Source organism: Puntigrus tetrazona, chromosome 21 (genome assembly GCF_018831695.1).
Source record: "Puntigrus tetrazona isolate hp1 chromosome 21, ASM1883169v1, whole genome shotgun sequence".
Lineage (NCBI taxonomy): Eukaryota > Metazoa > Chordata > Actinopteri > Cypriniformes > Cyprinidae > Puntigrus > Puntigrus tetrazona.
Genome location: NC_056719.1, coordinates 18,916,565 through 18,941,761, shown reverse-complemented (window position 1 = coordinate 18,941,761; position 25,197 = coordinate 18,916,565). Strand labels below are relative to the sequence as shown.

General features: G+C 41.6%; 3 protein-coding genes across 3 annotated transcripts in view; all 3 read left to right on the top strand.

The window, feature by feature from the left end:
• The window catches only part of acsl6 (acyl-CoA synthetase long chain family member 6), a 22,052-nt gene extending 4,038 nt beyond the window's left edge, over nucleotides 1-18,014 (top strand). Inside the window, 20 exon segments of the mRNA XM_043221743.1 lie at nucleotides 5,208-5,428; nucleotides 6,133-6,247; nucleotides 6,470-6,534; nucleotides 7,775-7,876; nucleotides 8,733-8,832; nucleotides 9,306-9,484; nucleotides 9,744-9,776; nucleotides 10,176-10,227; nucleotides 10,882-10,955; nucleotides 11,045-11,122; nucleotides 12,346-12,480; nucleotides 12,989-13,123; nucleotides 13,232-13,283; nucleotides 13,286-13,399; nucleotides 14,211-14,299; nucleotides 14,565-14,681; nucleotides 14,778-14,921; nucleotides 15,012-15,113; nucleotides 15,658-15,729; nucleotides 16,557-18,014. Of these exon segments, the coding sequence (XP_043077678.1) occupies nucleotides 5,208-5,428; nucleotides 6,133-6,247; nucleotides 6,470-6,534; nucleotides 7,775-7,876; nucleotides 8,733-8,832; nucleotides 9,306-9,484; nucleotides 9,744-9,776; nucleotides 10,176-10,227; nucleotides 10,882-10,955; nucleotides 11,045-11,122; nucleotides 12,346-12,480; nucleotides 12,989-13,123; nucleotides 13,232-13,283; nucleotides 13,286-13,399; nucleotides 14,211-14,299; nucleotides 14,565-14,681; nucleotides 14,778-14,921; nucleotides 15,012-15,113; nucleotides 15,658-15,729; nucleotides 16,557-16,697 (2,120 nt within the window). The 3' untranslated portion in view covers nucleotides 16,698-18,014.
• A 2,466-nt stretch (nucleotides 18,015-20,480) lies between these two features.
• On the top strand, nucleotides 20,481-23,261 carry LOC122326398 (cation channel sperm-associated protein 3-like). The gene is made up of 4 exons (XM_043221253.1): nucleotides 20,481-21,189; nucleotides 21,760-21,900; nucleotides 22,138-22,230; nucleotides 23,112-23,261. Exons 1-4 carry the CDS (start codon nucleotides 21,073-21,075, stop codon nucleotides 23,259-23,261), a joined length of 501 nt encoding a protein of 166 aa, XP_043077188.1. The 5' UTR covers nucleotides 20,481-21,072.
• A 25-nt stretch (nucleotides 23,262-23,286) lies between these two features.
• The window catches only part of LOC122326397 (GTP-binding protein SAR1b-like), a 167,116-nt gene continuing 165,205 nt past the window's right edge, over nucleotides 23,287-25,197 (top strand). Inside the window, exons 1-5 of the mRNA XM_043221252.1 lie at nucleotides 23,287-23,428; nucleotides 23,553-23,672; nucleotides 23,924-23,974; nucleotides 24,043-24,146; nucleotides 24,319-24,450. Of these exons, the coding sequence (XP_043077187.1) occupies nucleotides 23,371-23,428; nucleotides 23,553-23,672; nucleotides 23,924-23,974; nucleotides 24,043-24,146; nucleotides 24,319-24,450 (465 nt within the window). The 5' untranslated portion in view covers nucleotides 23,287-23,370. The remainder of the gene's footprint in view (nucleotides 23,429-23,552; nucleotides 23,673-23,923; nucleotides 23,975-24,042; nucleotides 24,147-24,318; nucleotides 24,451-25,197) is intronic.

Here is a 25,197-nt window from a genome sequence, read left to right as displayed (position 1 = left end):
AACACACACACACACACAACAAACACACACACACACAACACACACTCATACACACACACACACACACACAACACACACTCACACACACACAACAAACACACACACACACAACACACACTCACACACACACACACACACAACAAACACACACACACACACAACACACACTCATACGGACATACACAACACACACACACAGATACACAAACACACTTAAAACACATACTCACACACTAAATACATTAACAATTAATACTAACATAACAACAGCTCAGCTATATCAGTGTGTGTGTGTGTGCGTGTGTGAGTGTGTGTGTGTGTGTGTGTGTGTGTGTGTGTGTGAGTGTGTGTGTGTGAGTGTGTGTGTGTGTGTGTGTGTGTGTGTGTGTGTGTGAGTGTGTGTTGTGTAAATAGTGTGTTTTGTGTGTGTTTGTTGTGTGTGTGTGTGTGTTGTGGTATTGTGTAAATAACTGTTGTTAGTGTAAATGATAAAGTGGTTGTCAGTGTTCAGGAATGTCTTGTTAGTTCATCTAAAGTAGTAGTGAGCAGCGTTTCTACGTTATTTGTTCAAAATATTTATTAATGTTAGATAATCTCAGCACTTTCTAGATTCAAAGACCTGTTTCTTATATTAAATGTTACTGCCTTCATCAGCCGCAAAGTTGATCAAACGTTAAAAAAACATAATTGTGAAGTATTTGTTGACTTTTTCATTTTAAAATGGTAACATATGACTTTTAACTCTAAAAATGTATTAGTGAATGTTGCAATCAACATGAACTGAAATAACTGATTATCAACCCCACGGTCACACAGAGTTCATCCTCACACTGAAATGAGATTATCAGCATCCAAATGAACTGCTTCTTATTTAACGTGACTGCACCATCCTCAATATTTTCATTTATACTGAATTCAGACTGAAATATGTCTTTGTGGAAACATACACAAAATGAGCTGCATTTATTGAAGAAAAAGATGTCATTTAAGATCTGTGGTGACCAGCTGGTTTAAGTCAGGATGAATGAGTGCAGGAGACGTGACCTACATGAGAGGAAAGGTCTTCAGAAGTCAGCTCGTGTGAGGAGGGAAAGGTGGAGCCACTTTAAATAGCCAATAGAAAGCAAGGGTTACTCCCGTCCATCTGTCTTCTGGACTAATAGGCCGTAATCTCTGATGACAACGCAAGCTAATTGATAGTGATGCCTTCGTTGGAGGCGGGGCCTTACTCTCAGGCTCCGCCCCTCAGGATGGACCGCAGCCAATCATCTCTGCTCATGAGCTCCATTTGCAGGACACTGGTCTAATGACTAGAGAAGAAAACCTACAGATGAAGTTTAATGAAGCAGAGCACTGATCTGAGCTCCACATGACTGTCTGGGATTATTCAGATCCAGCGCTTGATAGCACACTTTAGACCGACTCAGATATTTTCTCAAGCCATATTTGTAGTTTGACCAAAAATACATGTTTTCCCAAAGACAAAAAAGTCATTCCAGCAAAGTAAAAGGATGGTTTAATTTAGACATAAGCCAAAATGTTACTTAATTTAGATCAATAAACATTATATGCAATATACATTTTATGAAAGGTTTATATTTTGGTTTTGAGAGATAAAAAAACCCCTTTCATTCTCTTATAATATTCATCTTATTTGTTGAAGGACTTCCAAGCAATTTGTTCAACAATTCATTTTTTCCAAACCCGCTGATCTGCGTCGACTGGTTTGGGATAGCTGATAGGTTATTATAAGATAATTATATTAATAATATTCTTCATTTTATCAGTTATTGTTTACTTACTATAAATAGACAACTCCTAAAGACCTTAAGGTTTATTGTGGTGTCTTTTTAAAATATCTACTATAAAAACAAACATCAAAAGCAGGTTTGAATAGAAGGCAGGACTTCAGACAAACACTGTGATCTGAACACTATAGAGAGCTCATTTAGAATATGAATGTATTATATTGCATATCCTGCAGACGCTCTATATTTAGTGCTGATAATCCTTTGATAATCTACAGCGTATGAATGAATGCTTGTGCATTAGAAGAGCGTCTGTATAATGATGCATGACCTCACATCAGATAATGTGATGATCCCGAGGTCTTCAGGACGGCCTGAGAGTCTGTGGATCAGTTCTGCATACATTATTATTATAGTGGCTGTATCTAATGTGTAGTTATTTATGAGTGTGTTTAAAGCAGACGGCGCAGATGCAGTCTGAAGAGAAGATACGATTAAATAGACTTTAAAAGCCAAACAATCAATACTTACTATAGAAACATCAGCAGTTTTGTTGCTGCGTGTACTACTGAAGAAGGAAGATTACTGGTAATGCTTTAGATTAAGAACCAACTATCATCTATTGTTAGCCTCAGTATTACTACTGTAGCATATCCTAGCATGTTAGATGTTTATCAGCACTTATAAAGAAGATATTAATGCATTAATGCTGAGCCAGCTCCCAAACATGAGAACTACAGCAGATAGTTTACTGAGGAAAACTCCACCGAGAGAAGAGTGAATGTGTTCCTTGACTTCTTTAAGATGAAGACGTCTCCTGAGATTCCTCCACAAACAAGAAATTCATTCTAAGATGAAGAATGAGGCGAGACAAATAACTAATACTCTTTAAGAAGTCCAGGGTTTGTGTGAACTGAGCAGAAGAGCAGAACCTGAACTGAACTGAACATGTGCTTTTAGTGTAAACCTTCTCAGTATATTCATACAAACTATACTTGATACATGATAGAAAATGAATGAGATCAAAACCCATGGAAGTGACTTGAAGAGAGTCACTTTGAAGATGCTTTTTACTTCATATTGATGTAAAATGTTATTTAAATGACCTTTCAATCCAAAAATCTGCTTTGAAGTACACTTCTTTTGACAAAAGTACCGATTATAATTCAACTTCAGTGTGGTATTTGACATTAAAATGAATATTTAGTAAATTGCAGCTTCATAATTACAAACGTGTCTGTATTTAAAACACGGCATACCAGCTTCGGCAGGAATGACATTAAAGTGTGTTTTAGACGTCTGTGAGGAGTTTTAGATCACGGTTTAAAGAACCACAGAAATCATTTCATTCACAAGAAAGACCTGAGTCTGAACCCTGCAGAAAAAACAGATCTCTGAATAAGAGCTGATGAGATCAAATCAAACAGAGCTGAGCTGATAGAGTGGACTTTGGAGTGGACGTGTGTGTGTGTGTGTGTGTGTGTGTGTGTGTGTGTGTGTGTGTGTGTGTGTGTGTGTGTGTGTGTGTGTGTGTGTGTGTGTGTGTGTGTGTGTGTGTGTGTGTGTGTGTGTGTGTGTGTGTGTGAGTCAGACGGCGCTGCTCCTTCACGCTGGTGAGTTACTCTGATTATTACACAGACTTCTCACACTTACAGTAGGGTTATGTATATATATATATATATATATATATATATATATATATATATATATATATATATATATGCTGCACAATCAGAGGGCCACAGAGAAACGGCTAGAAATATAATGATGATGATGATGAATGTTAAACGTTTTATTGGAAGAGTTTACAGAGAAGCACAGAATCACTGGAGCTTAGACTTTTTTTTATCAGTGTTTAGTTGCACATGCGTCGTCACCACACACACACACACACACACACACACACACACACACACACACACACACACACACACACACACACACACACACACACACACACACACACACACACACACACACACACACACACACACACACACACACACACACACACACACACACACACACACACACACACTCGCTGCTGCTGCTGTGATGGGGTTTGTGTGTCTTCTTCATGATTCTGAATGAGTTCATCATCTGGAGATTGAATTGATTTCACCGGTCGCCAGTGAAGCGTCTGGAGATTAAACTCTGCACCGATTCCATATAAAGGAGATACGGTCAGCTTCAGCACGTCTTCATCAGACACCCGCTGAAAAGCACATTCTGGTTAGGTGTGTTGTGAAGCATGCCAACTAACTCCTGGACCAGTTTAAACCAGCTGAAACCAGCTGCATGCACTAACACACACTAAGCAGAATGTGCTCCTTCATACTGTAAGAAACAATTGAGAAAACCTTCAAAACCACAATAAACAGCTTTATTGTATCTATTTAGTTATTTTAACCCTTGTGCAACCATATGGACATTTTTGTAAGTTGAGTTGAGTTTTGTAGTTGAGTTATTTTTTATTATTTATTTATTTTATTTTGTTAAAATGCACAAATCTGGGCTCAGGTGTATATTTTTATTATTTCACCCCCATTTCCTTAAATAAATCTATTATATACTAGGTTAAAAAAATGATTCCTCTCAGGACCTTCTCAGGATAATAATGTCCTTATTGAAACCCATTAAAACGTTTAATCGCAGTGCCGTTTAACTGTAAAATGATGCTGTTTTTGTTAATAGGCTTTCATTCTGTTGGTGAGAATGAAAAATGTTTTTTTTACCAGTTGGTGCCATTTTTTCAGGTTTGGTCTATGAAGCAAATACTTACTTTAGTCCTGCATATTACAGTATAGAGACAGCTGGATAAATACTGCAGCTATAACTGTGTGTGTGTGTGTGTGTGTGTGTGTGTGTGAGAGAGAGAGAGAGAGAGAGAGAGAGAGAGAGAGAGAGAGAGAGAGAGAGAGAGAGAGAGAGAGAGAGAGAGAGAGAGAGAGAGAGAGAGAGAGAGAGAGAGAGAGAGAGAGAGAGAGAGAGAGAGAGAGAGAGAGAGAGAGAGAGAGAGAGAGAGAGAGAGAGAGAGAGAGAGAGAGAGAGAGAGAGAGAGAGAGAGAGAGAGAGAGAGAGAGAGAGAGAGAGACAGAGAGAGAGAGAGAGAGAGAGAGAGAGAGAGAGAGAGAGAGAGAGAGAGAGAGAGAGAGAGAGAGAGAGAGAGAGAGAGAGAGAGACAGAGAGAGAGAGAGAGACAGAGACAGAGAGAGAGAGAGAGAAGAGTGTGTGTGTGTGTGTGTGTGTGTGTGTGTGTGAGAGAGAGAGAGAGAGAGAGAGAGAGTGTGTGTGTGTGTGTGTGTGTGTGTTCAGGGGAGTCTGGGTCACACAGCAGACTGTATGTTAATGTATAATCCATCAGAAGAGCGAGTGTGTGTGATGTGACTGTACTGTCAGATTTCTCCTCTCGCGTGCTAGATCTGTTCTGATCTGTGTGTGTGTGTGTGTGTGTGGCAGAGCTCAGCTCCACTCTTATGGAGAAGATGCAGTCTCGGGATCTTCTGCTGGGTCTTCGTCTGCCGGAGCTGGATGATCTGGGTCAGTTCCTCCGCTCTCTGCCCACCTCGGCTCTGCTGGGTCTGGGTGCTCTGACTGCTGTCCTGGCCTACTGGATGTCCACTCGGCCCCGGCCCATCACGCCACCCTGCGACCTCCGGGCCCAGTCACAGGAAGTGCAGGTACACCTGGATCAGCTGATCAGAGCCGACCAATCACACGCGTGCTGCTCAAACAGTCCTCTGCTGTTATTTAAAAGAAAACAAAGCGAGGTTTTGAATAAATGAAATCAGCTAAAAACAAAGATGTAACCTGAAATCATATTTATTGTCAAATTTCAACAAAGACAGCTGGCGTATTTTTAAACATGGGATATATATATATATATATATATATATATATATATATATATATATATATATATATATATATATATATATATAAAGAGACAGAGAGAGAGAGAAATAATACAAGTACAAGTATAAGTGATGTTAAGTTTGCCGATAGACTCTCACCCAGAGAGAGGCTTCATTCAGTCTCTTCAACTAAAGGCCAGGGCATGTTCAGACCTGTGTGTTCAGATCTGCCTCAGATCTCAGGTTTTGCATAAGCAAAACATCTGAAGCAGTTGCTGGCCGAACAAAACAACATCACCCCCACACACACACACACACACACACACACACACACACGTATCCTCATGCTCTCTTCATGAGCTGACTTTGCACACTGATGTTTGATCTTAAACAATGCTGTTATGATCACAGGTGAAGCGAGCAAACAATCCAGCAGAATGCAAATATAAATGCAAATATGAATGCAAACAAGTCCTGATTCAACAATGCACCTTTCATCCGGTCACTGACCTGTTACTGCTGTGTTTCAGGCGGAGGACGGCGCTCGAAGGTCTATGATGGGCGACAGCTCCACGCTGCTCTCGTATTATCACGAGGACGCCAAGACCATGTACGAGGTGTTCCAGCGCGGCCTGCACATCACCGGTGAGAGCAGTGCATTATGGGTAACCTGCTCAGGCCTGTGTTGTCATTTTGCACACGCTGGCTGACTTCCACTATAAACAGCAGAGTGTTGAGTGATATTTAAGAGTCTAGTGTTCTTGATCACGTAAAGGCAGCCTTTTTCAGAAACACTCTGAAAGCTCTGGTGAGAAGAGAATAGAGGAGCGGGTGAAAGAGCTGACGTCTCTCTGGTGTTTTGATCAGGTGACGGGCCGTTTTTAGGCTCCAGGCTCCCCAATCAACCCTACAGGTGGCTGTCCTACAGAGAAGTGAGTACAGAGCTGATATTACTGTGTGCTTCACAATACACCTACTGTTTGTCTTATTGTGAAATAAGCTCGTTCAATTCACTTACTAACATGAAAGAAGACCACAGAAAACAACACAAGGAGCAGCGGCTTCTTTTTCTGTGGGTTTTATCATTTTATTCGCCTTTAAAGCAAACTTCTGATTTCAGATGGCGAAGATGAAATCCCGTCAGTGTTGAGTTATGGTAGAAAATAAATTCATTACTAGCTACTAATCCAGCAGAGTCCTTAGATTACTGTACTAATTAATGTTCCAAAATAAATCTTGATTTTTTTTTTTTTAAATAAGATAAGCAGATTGGCAGAATATTTTGTTTGTTCTAAGCAAAAGCTAATTTCATTTTGACTTGTCTAGAAAATACTTCTTGATTTTAACATTTTTAAATACACTACATGACCAAAAGTATTGGCACCCTTCTAATGAACATGTTTGACTAATAATTTCCATGACTATAAATCTTAATGTTTGAGCGTATAATGATATTTCAGGGATATTCTAGTGCTTCTAATTTTTTATCAACAGTTTGATCAGGACCCTTTCCTATGCTAACAGGACAACGCCTCTCTTTATACACTAAGGCAAGGTTAAAGGTCAGTGTGGAAGAACTTGACTGGTCTGCTGTGTTTTTAAAGCCCAAAAGCTCATCACGAAACATGGAAACATCTTATATGGACAAATGTACTGGCACCCTTTTCTTCAGAACAGGAAAAGACACTTCAAAAGTCTGGCAACAAAGATCTAAACAAGATGGAATTTCCTGTTTGGGAAGACTCTACTGCTCTTAATGAGTCTTTGGCTCTTAAAGTCACAGCAGACCAGTTCTTCCACACTGACTCAATCAATCATTTCTTTTTTTTAACCTTGCCTTATACACAGAGGCATTGAAATGTAACTAAAGTAATCTAAATAACTTTGTCAATCAAATTAACAGGGGGTGCCATTACTTTTGGCAGTATAGTATAGTGTATCTGGGCTGAAAGCAAGACAAAAAATCAAAGTAAGAAAAGCATTTCTTTGCTGTGTAAAAACAAAATAAATCACTAACCAATGAAACAAACATTTACAAACATATTTGAATATTAGCTGTTAATTTTCTCATGTTAAATCCACTGTTGCTTTTATATAGAATTGTTGTAAAGTCTATACAGTATACAGTATAGTGTAATACTAGAACATGAGGTAACTGTGAATAACTGTCAGGTGTTCAGCCGTGCCGAGCTCCTGGGCTCCGGTCTGCTGTCTCAGGGATGTCAGCCCAATCCGGACCAGTTCATCGGGGTGTTTGCACAGAACCGTCCTGAGGTAAGAACACGCACACACACACACACACACACACACACACACACACACACACACACACGCACGCACAGACACACACACACACACACACACACACACACACACACACACACACACACACGCACGCACACACGCACGCACAGACACACACACACACGCACAGACACGCACAGACACGCACACACACACACACACACACACGCACACACACACACACACACACACACACACACACACACACACACACACACACACACACACACACACACACACACACACACACACACACACACACACACACACACACACACACACACACACACACACACACACACACACACACACACACACACACACACACACACACACACACACACACACACACACACACACACACACACACACACACACACACACACACACACACACACACACACACACACACACACACACACACACACACACACACACACACACACACACACACACACACACACACACACACACACACACACACACACACACACACACACACACACACACACACACACACACACACACACACACACACACACACACACACACACACACACACACACACACACACACACACACACACACACACACACACACACACACACACACACACACACACACACACACACACACACACACACACACACACACACACACACACGCACGCACAGACACACACACACACACGCACAGACACACACACACACACACACACACACACACACACACACACACACACACACACACACACACACACACACACACACACACACACACACACACAGCAGGCTGCACACACTCATCCTCTCCTGGTCTGTTTCAGTGGATCATCTCGGAGCTGGCGTGCTACACGTACTCGATGGTGGTGGTGCCGCTGTACGACACGCTCGGAGCCGACGCCATCCGCTACATCATCAACAGAGGTGACACACTTCAGCTGCTTACACACATCCACCAAAGCTTGCGAGAACTGAACCACAATCAACCTCTCATCTCTTGCAAAATGAGGCGCTGCATTCAAAATATCACAAACACATTTCAAAAGCAAATATTTGCAAACTCCTTTGATTTTCTAGTCTAGATTGTTTGTCTCGTTTCCTGCCTACATATCTAAATATTCTTAATCAATGTTAGCTGGAAACAGGCTACAGTGCATAATATTACTTCCTGTTAGATTTGTGTGTTACGCAGAGAATTGTTTAGTTCTGCAGAAAGTGATTTATTACATTGAAAACTGAGAAGTAGTATATGGTTGCTCTGTGAAAGCAGACGAAAAAAGTTTTTTCTTAATGTATTTTAGTATCTTTTTCCTCTATTAAGCACTGTCAGTGGTTCTTTGTGGAATCGTACGGATGCTAGAAGTGACTTGTTCCTCTCTGAACGCTGTGTTCCTCAGCGGAGATCTCCACAGTGATCTGTGATAAAGCAGAGAAAGCGGCGGTGCTGCTGGAGAACGTTCAGAGAGGAGAGACGCCGGGGCTGAAGACCATCATCCTCATGGATGAGTTCGAGGCTCCTCTGCTGGACGAGGCTCAGAAGAGCGGGGTTCTGGTCCGGTCGCTGCGAGACGTGGAGGTGAGGCGCTCAAAGTGATCACAAGAAGAACAAATCGGGTTTAAAATATGCTAAAACGTGTAAAAATTCACAAGCAAGCTGAATTTGCATTACTTATTTTAATATGTTCCTCTAACACTACTGTGTTTATTTAGGCCTCGTTTACGCACAGATTTGATGTTAGAGTTTAACTCCTAGTTTCTAGTGATCCTTTCTCTGTCCATGTTTATTCATTTTGAGCTTGACTGAAGATAAATTCTATGTCTGGATGTTGTTTTAGGCTCTGGGTCGAGAGAACTACAGGAAACCCGTGGTAAGTGTGTTTTTAACAGCTCTGTTCATCACAAACTACTTCTTCACCAAACATTGACTGTTAGAGTAGGTTTAGAGTTAGTAGAATACGTTTCAAAATAAAGTGTTAGAGGATATTAAGCAGACAGTCTACTAATACTCTAACCTCTGCTAGCTGACATGTAGTTACTGTTAGTAATGTCTAAAGTGGACTATCAAATAAAGTGTAAAAAACTAAAGTTTTCATAAATGCTGTGTCATGTGATTCATCCGCTGCTCAGGATTGGTCAGCTGGTTAGTCAGGTGACCCCTGGTGACTGTAGTATTAAACTTATTCATGTTAATGTGAAGAACTCTAGGACTGAGCTGAGACTGTCTGACCCTAAGCCTCCGTGATGTGTGTTCATGTGTTGATGTTTAGCCGCCCGGACCAGATGACCTGTCCATCGTGTGCTTCACCAGCGGAACCACGGGTCAGTAACACAGCTTCTCGTCTGTCACCGGCTGCGGGAACTCATGTGTTTGGGTTTATTCAGGTGTTAGGTGTTTATAGTCCTTAGAAGAATTATGGGACAACATATGCTGTGTGATTAGTGTATGGTCACGTTCTACTGAGTGGAAAACTGTCCCACAATACAATGGGGCCGACTTTTGAAAAGTTAGCTGATCTTGGATGGTCCGGTCCGCCCCTGCTGGCAGATCAAACACACAACAACATCAGAGAAGAGGAATGAGTACAGACCAGAGATCAGCAGCTCCTTCAGCGGAGTGTGTGTTAATTCCAGCTGCACACACACACACACACACACACACAGTGCATGCACATCTGTGTGTGTGTGTGTTAGTAATCGCACACATTTGATCTCAGGCTGATCCTCTCACTGTCCTTGAGTTTATCTGAAGAATTCAGAGTATGTTTCTGAAGAACTGAAGGAGTGACAATCAGTGATCTCTCTCTCTCTCTTCCGTCTGAACGCTTTCAAAACAAACATGCCGTGGTGGAGATGTCGAAGCTCAATGACTATTTAGTTTCAACCTTTATACAGAGCATTCAGAAAGTGTTCTGCCCCCTGCACTTTTTTCTGTTTTTCATTGTGTGTGTGTGTGTGTGTGTGTGTGTCTTGTAGGAAACCCCAAGGGAGTGATGCTGACCCACGGGAACATCATCGCAGACTTCGGTGGCTTTCTGAAAGTGACTGATGTGAGTGGTGTGTGTTTGAGTCTCTTCTGCTCTGAGCTGACTGGCACTTCAGTAACTAACCACAGCGCTTTCTATTTGTGCCGCTGCAGAAGGTGATCTTTCCAAACCAAGACGACGTTCTCATTTCCTTCCTGCCTCTTGCTCACATGTTCGAGAGGCTGATTGAGGTGAGACCTGTGTGAAAGTCTGCCTGCACTTCCTGTGACACACTGATGCTCGGCTCATTTAGAAACACACATAGAAATACACACACATTCATGTTTTATAGGTGTAATGTTTTATTCTGTACAGACTGTGTGTGTTATTGTTCTCTTACAGGAAACTACTCACATTTTTAGATTTTCAACAAATTCAATCCTGTATGTTTTATAAGCTTGTTTCCTCATGGGGACCTAAAAAATGTCCCACAAGATCAAAATGTACTGATATTCCTATCCCTGTGGAGATATTTGGTCCCTATAACGTGATACATACCAGGCACACACACACACACACACAGGGACACACTCACTCAGAAAGACCCACCCACACACACACACAGACAAACACAAACACACACACAGAGACAGAGACAGAGACACACTCAAAAAGACAAACCCATACACACACACACACACTCACACACACACACACACACACACACACACACACACACACACACACACACACACACACACACACACACACACACACACAGACACACACTCAGAAAGACCCACCCACACACACACAGAAAAACACAAACACACACAGAGAGAGAGACACGCTCAGAGACCCCCCCCCACACACACACACAGAAACACAGTGACAGAGACCTACATACACACACACACAGACAAACACACTCAAAAAGACACACCCATACACACACACACCCTCCAGCACAAACTCCAGCTCTGCTCAGGTTACAGTTTGGCTCTGTGTCAGCAGTGCTCACTATCGAGGGCATGATACCACACCCATCCAAACACAGAAACACACTTCCTCTTTCTCAGATGATGCAGTCCTTATATGACCCACAGATCTCTGTCTCTTAAAGGAGCCATTTGTTTGCTAACACTCTGTCATTCTCTTACACTGTTACACACACACACACACACACACACACACACACACACACACACACACACGTGTTACAGACAGTCACATGTCTCTGTAGTTTGTTACACACCATATAACTTTATATACAATGTATTTTTACCAGCTGGTTCACAATAAATATTCCTAGTTTAATATTAAACGATATGTTAATGTTGCACAAATCCTCCATTATGAGACTTTTTATTTTAATCTTAACTTAATTTCAGCTCTACACAAGGCAGTAGAATTACATTAGGTCAGTTCAGTTTGTCGGTGCAGTATTTCTGACCGCTCTGTTCCTGATCTGTAGGCGGTGGTCATCTGTCACGGCGGGAGGATCGGCTTCTTCCAGGGTGATATCCGTCTGCTCTCAGATGACATGAAGGCTCTGAGGCCCACCATATTCCCCGTGGTGCCCCGGCTCCTGAACCGCATGTATGACAAGGTGAGGCCGACTCCATCTACTCATCCACAAGGCATCACATAAGCTTTGCTGTAAAGCGTTAAATCATATTTTAAAATCATATTTTTGATCTGTGACAAAAAGACAACATTTGCTCTTTATAAAAATGGTGAATATGGAATTATAAACATTTATAATTTGATGCACTTGACATTGTGTGTGTGTGTGTGTGTGTGTGTGTGTGTGTGTGTGTGTGTGTGTGTGTGTGTGTGTGTGTGTGTGTGTGTGTGTGTGTGTGTGTGTGTGTGTGTGTGTGTGTGTGTGTGTGTACAGGCCTCTCAAGCATTTAAATGGTTTATGAGGAATAGTGTAATAAAATGATTCTTACAACATGAACATGATTTATGAGGTTAACACTTCCTGTGTCCTGTGAACCAAATGATTTAAAACAAGCTAAACTGTGTTTTTGAGAATGTAGAAATGATTGGTAGTTTGGTGTGAGGTTTTTCTGGACAGAAGGAAACCATTAGACCTGTGTGTCTCTCCTCAGATCTTCAGTCAGGCTAACACCTCTCTGAAGCGCTGGCTGCTGAACTTTGCTGCGAAGAGGAAAGGGCTGGAGGTCAAGCGTGGAGTGATCCGCTGCGACAGTGTCTGGGACAAGATCTTCTTCCACAAGATCCAGGTGCGTGACGAGCCAAGCTGATCTCTGAGCGCTCGTCTGATCTCTGAGCGCTTGTTTGAATTATGATTGTTTATCAGATCTCTGACCGCTCGTCTGATCTCCTCACAGGCCAGTCTGGGCGGCCGGCTGCGGATGATCATCACCGGAGCGGCTCCTGCGTCTCCGGCGTGCTGGACTTCCTGCGGGCGGCTCTGGGCTGTCAGGTGTATGAAGCATACGGTCAGACGGAGTGCACCGCTGGATGCACCTACACCACGCCTGGAGACTGGACGGCCGGTGAGAATCATCTCACACACATCTGAACTACATTTTGATACTGGTTTTGTTCAGTGCAAAAGAAAATACACCCCCTTAAAAATGTAAGAAAAACCACTGATGTTGTTATTATGGTTTTTTTCAACTGCTTGCATACAGTTCTACAACTACATTACATTAAATGTCGTCAAAGGCTGAAATTAGTGAACGGTTTTATGGATTTGTAGTGTTTCTGTCAGCTTCTAAACCGTGTGACGAGAGAGGATTCTGTGTGTAAGCAGATCAGATGGGTTCAGCTGGAGTTTGTCAGTGCAGTATTATCATTAGTTATACTAGTATTAGTGCCTTTTAAATGGTTATCTTTACTGACTGTTCATCTGTCTTTTGTAACACACCTGATATGTTTATTATTGCTTTAAAGAAACAGTAACATAAAAAAACCCTTGAGGCAGATAAAGTGTGTGCTGAACCTCTGCAGACTGAAGGTTTGTTTTAATGCAGCGAGGTCGCTTCGATCTTTCTCCTCGTGAGTTCAGAGTTCAGCAAACCTGAACCTTGGAGCAGTGAGCTTGTTTCTGTCCAGAACGCTCTCCCTCTTGTGGCTGCTCTTTACATAACACTTCATTTGAGTTTACTCATTTACAGTCGGCCATCTGTGTTCAGTCACTATCTCTTCAGTTGTTTATAGACTCATCCGTAACACACCAGGAGCTGCGGGTCTGGATTTATGTTTGCACATAAAGTCATTTTACAGCTCTGCGCTGAGATGTTTGTGCAGGTTTCTTTCTGGGACGTGTGTTAAAGCTCATTGTGATGCCGTGTGTTTCTTCAGGTCATGTAGGTGCTCCTCTGCCGTGTAATCTCATCAAACTGGTGGATGTGGCTGAGAAGAACTACTTTGCTGCTAAAGGAGAGGGAGAGGTTTGTTCTTCCTTTCATCATAAAAATCCTCGGAAAATCAACTTCCCAAAGAGGAAACCGAATAACAGAAATCTACTTAAATATGCAGAAAAATAAACTAAACGTGATGTAAAAAGTAATTGGTTACACTTTATTTTAAGTTTTATTTTAAGGAACAGCATAAAAACTCCATAGAATGGTCTCTATAAGAGATCTGTGGTTTTCCACTCACCAAAGAGGAAGCTAACAACACAATCCTCACCTTGTTGCTTCTTTCTTGATTCAGATTTGTGTGAAAGGCCCGAATGTCTTCAAGGGTTATCTGAAGGACCCCGTGAGGACGGCCGAGACACTGGACGCAGAAGGATGGCTTCACACCGGAGACATCGGCAAATGGCTGCCGGTACGTCTGTCTTTACATGACGACGTGAAGCGTGAAGAACAGTTTGGACCATCCTGGTCGCTCTAAATGACGACTTCTTTGGTTTGTTTCCATCAGAACGGAACGCTGAAGATCATCGATAGGAAGAAGCACATCTTCAAGTTAGCTCAAGGAGAATATATCTCCCCGGAGAAGATCGAGAGCATCTACATCCGCAGCGAGCCCGTGTCTCAGCTCTATGTTCACGGAGACAGTCTGCAGGTCAGTGGCTGTGGTTTAGCACGAGTTCACAGCGCTGACCGCTTCATAACGTGTGTATCACTGTGTGTGTGTGTGTGTGTGTGTGTGCAGTCGTGTCTGGTGGGCATCATCGTCCCGGATCCGGAGGTCTTTCCCTCTTGGGCTCAGAAGAAAGGCTTCGAGGGAAGCTACGAAGAGCTGTGTGAAAACAGAGTAAGAGGAAAGCCTTTTATTGTCATTATACACACCTACTGTGAAGCTTCTCCTCAGCATATATCACACAGAGCACATTCAACACAAACCTCTAAGACCTTTATATAGCACATAAGTGTATACTGCAGAGCCTGCCCTCCAACAAAAAACAAACCTGTAGGTCATTTGTGCAGGCACCTTGTTATGACCTATATTCATGTTTTAAGGTAAGCGCCCTCTAGCGGGCATAAAAAACAACATCATCAACAATCAAAACGAGTGTTTAATTAGATGCAATGTGTGGACTTTCCACTGATCTCAGGGTAAATGGTGTAATTCATGCGAATGACCGCACCTGATCCACACCAAAAAATGTTTTAAAGTGCATATACATTAATGAGCTCTGAGATCTAACCCATGGTCACATGATCACTACCGACTGAGCCTCTGTAAGCAATTGTAAAATACATGGGTTGGACAAACAACTGATACAGGTGATGAGTCTCCTCAAGAGAAAAATGTGCATTGGTCATTTTTGACCTTGGTCTCTGTTTTGTGTCTGAAGGAACTGAAGAAAGCCATTTTGGATGACATGGTGCGTTTGGGAAAGGCCAGCGGACTCCATTCATTTGAACAGGTGCGTTCAATTCATTAGCCATCCACAACTACCGTAATAAACACAATTACTGCTCACTAAACACTCACTGGAAATTACAGCACAGATTACTGAAGGAAGCTTTTCATTTTTAATTTTTTTGTGCGCCATTGCTGATTAATGAATGCTTTGAACCAGAAGTCTTCTTTCTTTATTCTTCTTGTTGAAAAGATCTGAGATGCTGTGATTCAGCTCATCTCATTGTGATCGTTCATCTCTGGCCGATGAGGTCCTTCAGACGCATCTCGTATGAGTCTGATGAAGTCCTCTAAGTTATCAAAGATTACTGTGCATTCTTGTTTCTTAAATTATTAGCAATGCAATGGAAGGCAGAGGTGCATGACATCATTCAGAATTCATAAATACTCAGACATTTGCTCATCTAAACCCGATTGTTTTTATATACAGCTAGTATATCAGGACTAATCCTAACAGAACACTTTGTTTACTTTATACCATTTTTACACTTGAGGATGTCTCCAAAAGGGACTTTTGCAAAACTGTCCCCAAAATATGGTACACAGAGAAACATTCACAGAGAAAATAATAATAATGTAAAATATCAACAACGTGGCTTTTCTGCATGATGACATCAATTAAAAGCAACACAAAACTTTAAGCCAGTGTATTGATTACATTGCATTTAACAGGGAAAACATTTTTTGTGAACATTTCCTGAGAAGATTTGATTCTATAGAACAACAGAAAGTTTCCATGAATGAAACAACGAATGCTAAAAACACAAGCTTAGTTTTCAGGGAGCACTTCTTCACCTGATCAATCACCACACCTTCTTTGACTCCTGACAGGTTAAAGACATCCACATCCATAAAGAAATGTTCTCCATACAAAACGGATTGCTGACCCCTACTTTAAAAGCCAAGAGACCGGAGCTGAAGGAGTACTTCAAGAGAGAAATCGAGGAGCTGTACAGCAACATCTCCATGTAACCGCTCGTCTCCAGCAGATGAGGACGCTCCATCATTCCTTCACTATTTGTTCTTCTTCATTGAAAACTAGCTGGCACTAAACGCTCCGAACGAGCCACGGGCGCCGAGGCCGAGCATGAGCTTTACTCGACGAGAGAGTAATTAAACGAGTAATTCCCCTTTGGCTGTGAATGTCAACAGTTGGTGTGCCTTTAGAAATGTGGCAGAGCTGCAACCAAATCGAGTCGTCCTCCAAAAGCGGACGCGTCCCAGCTAGCATGCATGCTTCATTCGTTCTCCAGTGGGCCGAGGAGGGCAAAGGTCACCCGTGTCCATTCACCTTTTCTTTAGGGGTCCGAAAGGGAACTGGATTGGCAGGGCCAGCACATTTCCAGCTAAACGCCATGCATGCTGTGTTCTGGCCGTCCAGCATTGACGTTCCCAGGCCCCCGAGACGTTCTGCACAACGATCACCATAGGATGCTTGTCTATGTAGTAAAGCTCTACAGATGTGGAGTCTTGGGCCGACTCGACGGATCGACTAGCTTTTCAGTTCCCTTCCATCCCAAAGTATCTCAATAGTAGTGTAAATGTCAAAGAAAACTAGATGTGAAAATATTTAAGCAATGGTTTGAAGTGTAGAGAGAAACCAATACGATTTGAATCTGCTCTTGAATGATATCAGAACTTTATCTTTGTATTTGATGAAGGGACATGAATGGGGACGAATCTGCAGAGATGTTTGTTTGTTCTCAGTTACTTTAGCTTTCTTTTTCTGGCATTTAAACACAATGCATTTCACACCCACCTTTTGTAGGCCTACTCAGTCCCTTTGTTCGGCCTATAATATGTCATTTGTCTGTTTGCTAGAATGTTATTGACTTATTAGCTAATTTAATGATCAGGGTTATTCCATTATTCATTTATTTATTATTATCAGAGGTTATTCTCCGTTTGGATGCCACTAAGCTCTTTATGCTTACTGTATTTCTTACGAATCAACACAAGTGTACATTCCTCCTAATTTCAGGGCTCCTAATTTAACGGTCAGTAAAACGCCAGACTGAAGACGTCTCTCAGTCAAACACCTATTAGTCAGTCTGAACATGTGAGCCTTACACATTTTGTATTGCGTTAAATTTGAGAGAAAAAAAGAGATTTTCCCACGGTTTTGTCCAGCTGTTGTTTGTGTTTTGTTTATTGAAACAGTTCACTTGCATCTTTTCCTGATAACGAAGTCTTTTATGCGCATGTACATCTCTGCATATACACAAAAATAGTGATGAGTGTGTGCAAAACATGTAAAAAAATAATAAAGAAGAATTCTTTGTAATTCTATTGGTGGTCTTCAGAGTACGTAAAGCCTCGCTGTTTAAATAAATACAGTATGATCTAATCTTCTTTGTGCCACAGAAAAAAAGCAGGCAATAATTGCTTTAGTAGATGACTACGCCTCTCCTCAATCAACTAAAACTAACTTTCAGAAGATTCACAATTAAACATTTACTTTTAGTGCCATTGCTACCGTGCTATTTTTCCAATTATGGTGATGTGTAATTTTATAATCCATAGTAACGAAAAAGTACATCTCCTCTTGTCTCTCGACACAAAATCCAGACACATACTTGTTTAGAGCTGTCCTGCACTGTTTGTCTTGTAAACACTGCTTGATCTGTGCAGACCAGACCAGAACACTTCACTGGAGGACTAGTTAAAAACCCTGGATTAGTTTCATCTTTCGTCTTCTCCAGATGTTTAATGATGGACTGGATTGCTGGATTATTGTTGGATTATTGTGATGTTTTTAGCAGGTATTTGGACTCTCTTATTGACGGCACCCAATGTGTTTTTGATAGGTCTGGAAAAAAGTGTGTTTAGTGTTTAGTCAACACTGTTCCTCACAATGTTTTCTTCTTGTCACAACATCATAATGCAGAAGCTACCTCTATACTAAGACTAGTCTGGGTGCGTTTCTTAAAACATCTATTCCATCGTTACCAATACAGTTCAATTAAATTAATACGACTTAGCTAATGATGCTTTTGGGAAAAACAATTCAGTTTGTGGTTTTATTTTTGAATTTGATCTAGACTAATCTTCATTTTTATGCAGCCAAATTAAAACAAACTATAACCAAAGAAAAAAACAGCCAACTTTAATGCAACAGACATTTTAGCTGTTTTAGCTAGTCAGTTCTATTTATTTGAACAAGGAAGGAAATCTAACATCTCAAATGATTGCCACACTATCATTTACATTAAAGGAAGGACGTTTCTTCTTACGTTTCTTTAAAAATGCTTATTTACGGCTGATCCAACCAATGGGCGCGAAGCGCGCGCAGATGACACACCTGTACTGCTTTTAATTGGCTAAAATGCACGCTGTATCTATGACAACGCTAAAGATACAAGTTTGAAAAGAAACCGTCGTCTTGTTCTGAACGAAAATGGAGCGCAAAGGACTCGTTCGGTATGTCATTTTAATGAATAGTTTTACGTGTGTAAACACGGACTATTTACTACTATATGATTCCCTTGTGTTTTATTTGGTTTAAGTGCTCGGCAAAGTAATAACAAGTGAAGGAATGATCAAAGCCGTTCTGTGGAGGACATGTTCAGTTCAGGAACGTCTCGCTGCTGCTGCACTTTATCAAGGATGTAGAACTCGAGAGGGAAACTTTAACTAGAGCAGAAAATAATAGCACACTTAGGTGAGCTTTTAACCTTTGTTAAATAGATTGAAACTTTTGAAAGATAAACTTTGTTTATTTGAAAAGTCTTAAACAAATGTAAAAGAGTTCAGGATGGACAGACAGTAGATAGATAGATAGATCAGGGTCTAGGCGAGGGTGTTTTGGGTGGTTGCTAAGGTGTTGCTATGCACACTTGCTAGGGTGTTCTGGCTGATTCTCATCTGCACAAAGCCTTTTGTGCATAAAAGAAAGACAGGTTTGGAAAGTTGATGGTGTGTCAGTGATTTGCCACGTCTTTGCCCTCAAACCAGATTAAGATTAGTAAAGCACCTCGTCTGTGGTAATGCAGGGCCACTGGACGAGCATCTGCTGTCACTGCCCTTCACTAATCACACACTTCTTTCTGTAGGATAAGAAACATTATTTTTACCATCACCAATAGCCAGTGGTTTGCCAACATTATCTGGCTTACAGTCGCTCTCAACATCATATTCAACATTTACGTGGTTGAATGGGGACTGAACGATATTTCTCCTTCTCTCTATGTAAGTATTGAGATGCGTGGTGTAATGGTGCTATGGTTGTACCGCGATGTCCAGACCTCACAACAACACAGCATTTTTTGTATTAAAGCAATAAAAAAATGAACCCATATTTTACTCACCCCTGAAGCCATCCTAGATGTGTATGAAAGATGAACATAAAATGGTCTTTCATTCACAAAAGAAAAAAAGCCGAATGATAAGGCTGCGTATCCTTCAACCATCCAACCTCTTTATTTCAGTTGAGATGCTGTGATACGAAAAGCCGCTGAAGTAATGGCAGACGCTTCGCGAATGTTTCTCCAAACAATATTTTTATAACAGTATTGTGGTAGTCAATCAGTTTCATCTGGTAAAGTTGACATGAAAAATTTATGTCTCAGTTGTTCATTCATAGAAGAGGCAAAGTTTGACAATTTTTTTATTTCTCCACTGTGATTGGTTAGATGAATAGAAAGTGACAGAAGCCACGTTTACATGCACACTTTTTTGTCATTTAGATTAAAATCATTCTGATTGAAAGATTTGCTGGATGGATTGTTTACATGAGACATAATTTAATTCAAAAGGGTTCTTACATGTGCCTCTGCTTTTAGTTTTAGGACACGATATAAGTAACCTACAAGACATCAGAGGGAAAAACCCTTATTAGGTTATTATTATATAATAAAAACTAATTTAATGAGTTGCATGAATGAATCCATTTAATTGATGCCATCCTGTATTTTGTGCACAAATGGAAGAATACCTGACACATTAGGAATTGCAAAGAATTATTATGTAATTCTGAAAGTGTGTGTGTTTTTCCAGGCTGTTAATGCGGTCTTCCACTGTGTGTATCTGATGGAGTGTCTCCTGAGGATGTGTGTGGATCCGCGGGGATACTGGAGGAGTCCTCTCAGTGTGTTGTCTGTGTTTGTGCTCCTGCTCTCCTCCGTCTGCATCGGTCTGAGCGCTCCTCTGAAGCACCTGGTCTGCATTTACGTCCTGCTGGTCTTCAGGCTCAGGAAATACACCGACGTCGAGAAGGTCGTCGCGTGACAAGTTCTCCGTCTCATTGTGTTTCATTTCTACAATCAGAGTTTGTGGTGTCTTTCAGGAGTACACTGCAGGGGTCTGGAGGGGTCTGAAGAAAGCCAGCTTGGTCTATTGCTTGATCTTTATGATCATACTGGTTTTCGCAATGGCAGGTCACTTGTTTTTTGGAAACCCAAAGAGAGATCCAGAACACTGGGGAGACTTTGGCCTAGCTCTGTTCACGCTCTTCAGACTGCTCATAGTAAGATGAGGAATCACTCTTACATTCTCTGATGTGTATCAAGTACATGTACAAGCATCTTAAAGGTCCCATATTGTACACAACACAATAGTTGCTTTCTGAAAATGAAATGTATACATCTTCATCATGACTAGATGGACTCGGTGATTCACCTCATAGTAACCATCCTGTCAGATCTTTGGAGTGAGCTACAGGTCGTCTGATCTGGTTTCTTCTACGTGTTTCTGTGTTGTTCTCTGTGATGACTGAAGGCGGTGACTGAGTAGATCTGATGTCACATTTTTACGGAAATCATAACGGCTCGTGAAAAATCATAGCAACTTTACTCAGGCTGTGTGCAGTTTACTGTGGATTGAGTGTTTTGAGACTTAAATGGTAGTTAAACAGCCCCTAGAGCTCATCATGAGAACATCATGAAAAAAGACAGGAAATTTCAGATTTGTCAATATGGGACCTTTAAACATCAGGCCATCATGTCAACTGATGTTCTGTGATATCTTTGAGGTTTAGCAGTAACAACGGCCAAGGCTTGTAGAGTAGATGCCTTGACCTCGATCTCTGTGTCAGTAGTTATACGACTGGGCGAAGGTGCTTCAGGTCCTGGACCGAGCGGGTGTGAGATACAGCAGCGTCTTCATCATCGGGTTTATTATTACATGCTACTTCATTCTCCTCGTTACAGCCAGAGCTGTTTTCATCAATGAAAGCCGGGTAATAACCTTTTTCACACAGCTAAAGCTTGTTATTCTGTTTGCAATGAAACCTGAATTTATTTTGGTGAATTTAGTAGAAATGGTGCAATTAAGGTTTTGCATGTTACAAAGTTCATGATCTGCACACCATTTTCAGAAGATTTGGTTTGAAAGATTTATATCTGGCAAATGAATTCAACAATTATTTCGCTTTCAGTTACAGTATCAGTTCTCTTTTATCTTCTCTGATGTTCAGGGTGCATTTGGGAAGGCAGCAGAAAGGAAGAAACGAGTGCGTCAAGACGAGGTCAAGAAGAAGGTGGAGGAGGTGCTGGAAAGGGTTAAACAGGTCAGTTTGAGACACTGATCAGACTCTTTATCAGTGAACCGCTTAAAGGAGCATGAGATTATATGATCTTTAACACATTAACATTACATACAGTATGTGTATACACACAGTCCATGGTCTTCTGTCCTGTGAACACTAGAGAGCTCCCTCTCCTTAACACAGACTGCTGCACCCCACCCTGAACTTCATTTCCCATACTCCTTTGCACTAGATTGGTTTGACGTGTGCTCATTATACACTCTCATCTGCACAGCTGCACCTAGTTAATCACACGCTATATAAACCTTGGGCGTTCTCCCTTTCAATGCTGAGTATTGTCTAGCTAGCACATGTCGTTGTTTAGCGATAGCTGCATTACAGAGTTATTTCCCTAGTTTATGCATTTCCTGTGTTCTGGTCTTTGCCTTGGTATTTGGATACTGTTCACTGTCCCTAGACTCACGCATGTTTACTGGACTGCTCTTGTGATTTACCTTCTTCATACCTGTCTGTCTGCTCGGCCCTGACTGTTTTCACCACGATTTATAAATAAAGCTTGCAAATGGATTCTAACACCTTGTGTTTCCATCACAGGTTTGGGTCTTAAAGGTAGTATTAAAAATTAAAAACTTATTGATAATTTCATTTTGATTTCAATTTCATTTCTGTATTTTCTGTCAGTTTGTAATGTTTACTGATGGTATATTTTATAATATCAGTGCATTTAATGACACAGTATGTCAATTTACTCACTAGACTCTAAAATATAGTAGATTATCAGTGCTGTATTCTGGTATCAATTTGTCATCTAATAGGCGTCATAATATTAAAATATTACACAATGTGTAATGTACATGTACAATATTGTTCAATAACCATTTTCTTTTCTCTTTTTGTGGTAGCACTATGCCCCAAAACTCAGGAGTGTGAAGGAACTCAAAAGGCCCTTGTGTCGTGATCGATTTATTTATGCACAGGACAAGATCACTAGTTCTACTTTCATAGAGACATTTATGCAGCAGCTGAATAAACGAAAACAAACCGTGTGTTAGAGTGAGTGACCGTGTGCGATTCATAGTCTTTTGGACCTTTACTTTTAAATCTAAATTGGTCTTTGGTCATACCCGTGTATGTAGGCAGTGGAGGCTCATAGATGAGAAGATGTCTGTTCTGAAGGATGAGCTGGAGGACAAGCTGAATGAAGAGGCTCTAGCTGAAGGTAAGTGTGGTCTTTATAGTGCTAAAATGTCCATCTCACGTTCTCCTCCAGCTTCAACATCTGCTCTTACTGGACACTGGGCAGCTGAAGTGTCCTGTTCTCAGATTTTGCTTCTCTGTTTCAGGGCTGTACAAGAAGTCCGGCAGAGTAGTGATTCTTGGCCTGGGCAATGCTGGCAAAACAGCGCTTCTACATATGCTGGATAAGCACACACTGGGTCTTCATGCATCGACCTTTGACCCCAGTGAGTGTACATTTCACCACACCGAGCCTGCACTGACCCTTACTGCTGTAGATTGAGCTGGTCTGGCTCTGGTGTCCACTGATTCGTCTCAGCTGCTGCGCTAGCATGCACAGAATATAACAGACTTTTTAAAACCACATGTCTGATGTTAAATGTGGTCTAAAAAGGTCTAGAGAGAATCCTGAGAAAGTCTAGTATTTAGAAATGTTAGAGAAATACATGCTCATTAGTTTGACTGGGTTCTGTCACAGCCTCAGAAGTGCTGAGGATCTCCGGCGTGACCCTGAGCTCCTGTGATGAGGGTGAGTAGATGATCGTCGGTCTGCATCCGATCGCTCGAGCGCTGGAGCTGTCTTCTGTTTCTGAACAGCTCGAGGAGTCTGGAGGGATCTTCTCCCAGCCGTGGACGGCGTCGTGTTCCTGGTGGACTGCTCTGATTACGCCAGGCTTCCCGACTCCAAAACACAGCTTGAGGTGAGCTTTCTAACATCTACAGACGTTCAGCCTTCGTCACACACTCATGAAGATCCACTGAACACCAGACACGTTTACATGAGCCCTGCGCTGGATTCATGAAGCATCTCCTGTCTAATGCTATACTGTGTGTGTGTGTGTGTGTGTGTGTGTGTGTGTGTGTGTGTAACAGGCACTAATGACAGATGAAACCATTGGAAACGTGCCCATCTTGATCCTCGGCAACAAGACTGACAAACCTGAAGCCATCAGTGAGGAGAAACTGCGTGAGATCTTCGGACTTCACGGTCAGACGACAGGAAAGGTACGACGCAGCACTCTCCACCTCACTGCTCTTTGTATAGTTTTCTATGTAAACTTTGTCTAGACAGAGAGACTACTGTACGACTTCCTGTCTTTACTGCTGTGACAGATTCTGAAGAAACAATCATAGCTGTCCTACAAAAAAACAACACAGGGATCATTGTAGAGACAGAAATGACACACCGCTGTGTAAATAAGATAAATATTCTGGAAGCACAGAACTTTTAATACATTCTATATTAAATATTCAATATCAATATCTGTACACACAACAGATCTCCAAATCTTATTTATGTTATGCTATATCAAAATCCTAACAAGCAGCTTTTAATAATCATTTGATGCGTTCATGCCGTCACTCTTCAGCAGGACTCTGAACCTCCGATTGAAGCCGGGTCAAATCCTCTTGCATGCCTGATCCACCCCTGCTGTGATGTGTCTGATGTGTCTAGGAAGGCTTCTTCCATGTTAGAAAAGCTCAGGTTATTGATAAACCGGTCAGGAACCAGAGCAGGTGGATGGAAGCAGAGAAAGCCTTACCCTTCCTCCACCATGTGGTCCTCTGTGTGTCCTACAAGAAAAAGAAGCACTCGTTACTGTGACGCTCACACATCTATAGAAGAACGTATAATTTGTCTCTTGTGCTGCTTCTGAGCTCCAGACACACAGATGTGTCTCACACACACACACACACACACACACAGCTCCTGATGTTGGTGAAGTATGTGAGTGTTGTGTTCAGGGCTGT

What these genes read in the sequence shown, in the direction of transcription:
- LOC122326398 (XM_043221253.1), top strand. Translation starts at nt 21,073, where the DNA reads ATGATCATACTGGTTTTCGCAATGGCAGGTCACTTGTTTTTTGGAAAC. An exon ending in TTTTCATCAATGAAAGCCGG is followed by an intron (nt 21,901 to 22,137) that starts GTAATAACCTTT and finishes TCTGATGTTCAG; the next exon opens with GGTGCATTTGGGAAGGCAGC. An exon ending in TGCTGGAAAGGGTTAAACAG is followed by an intron (nt 22,231 to 23,111) that starts GTCAGTTTGAGA and finishes TTTTTGTGGTAG; the next exon opens with CACTATGCCCCAAAACTCAG.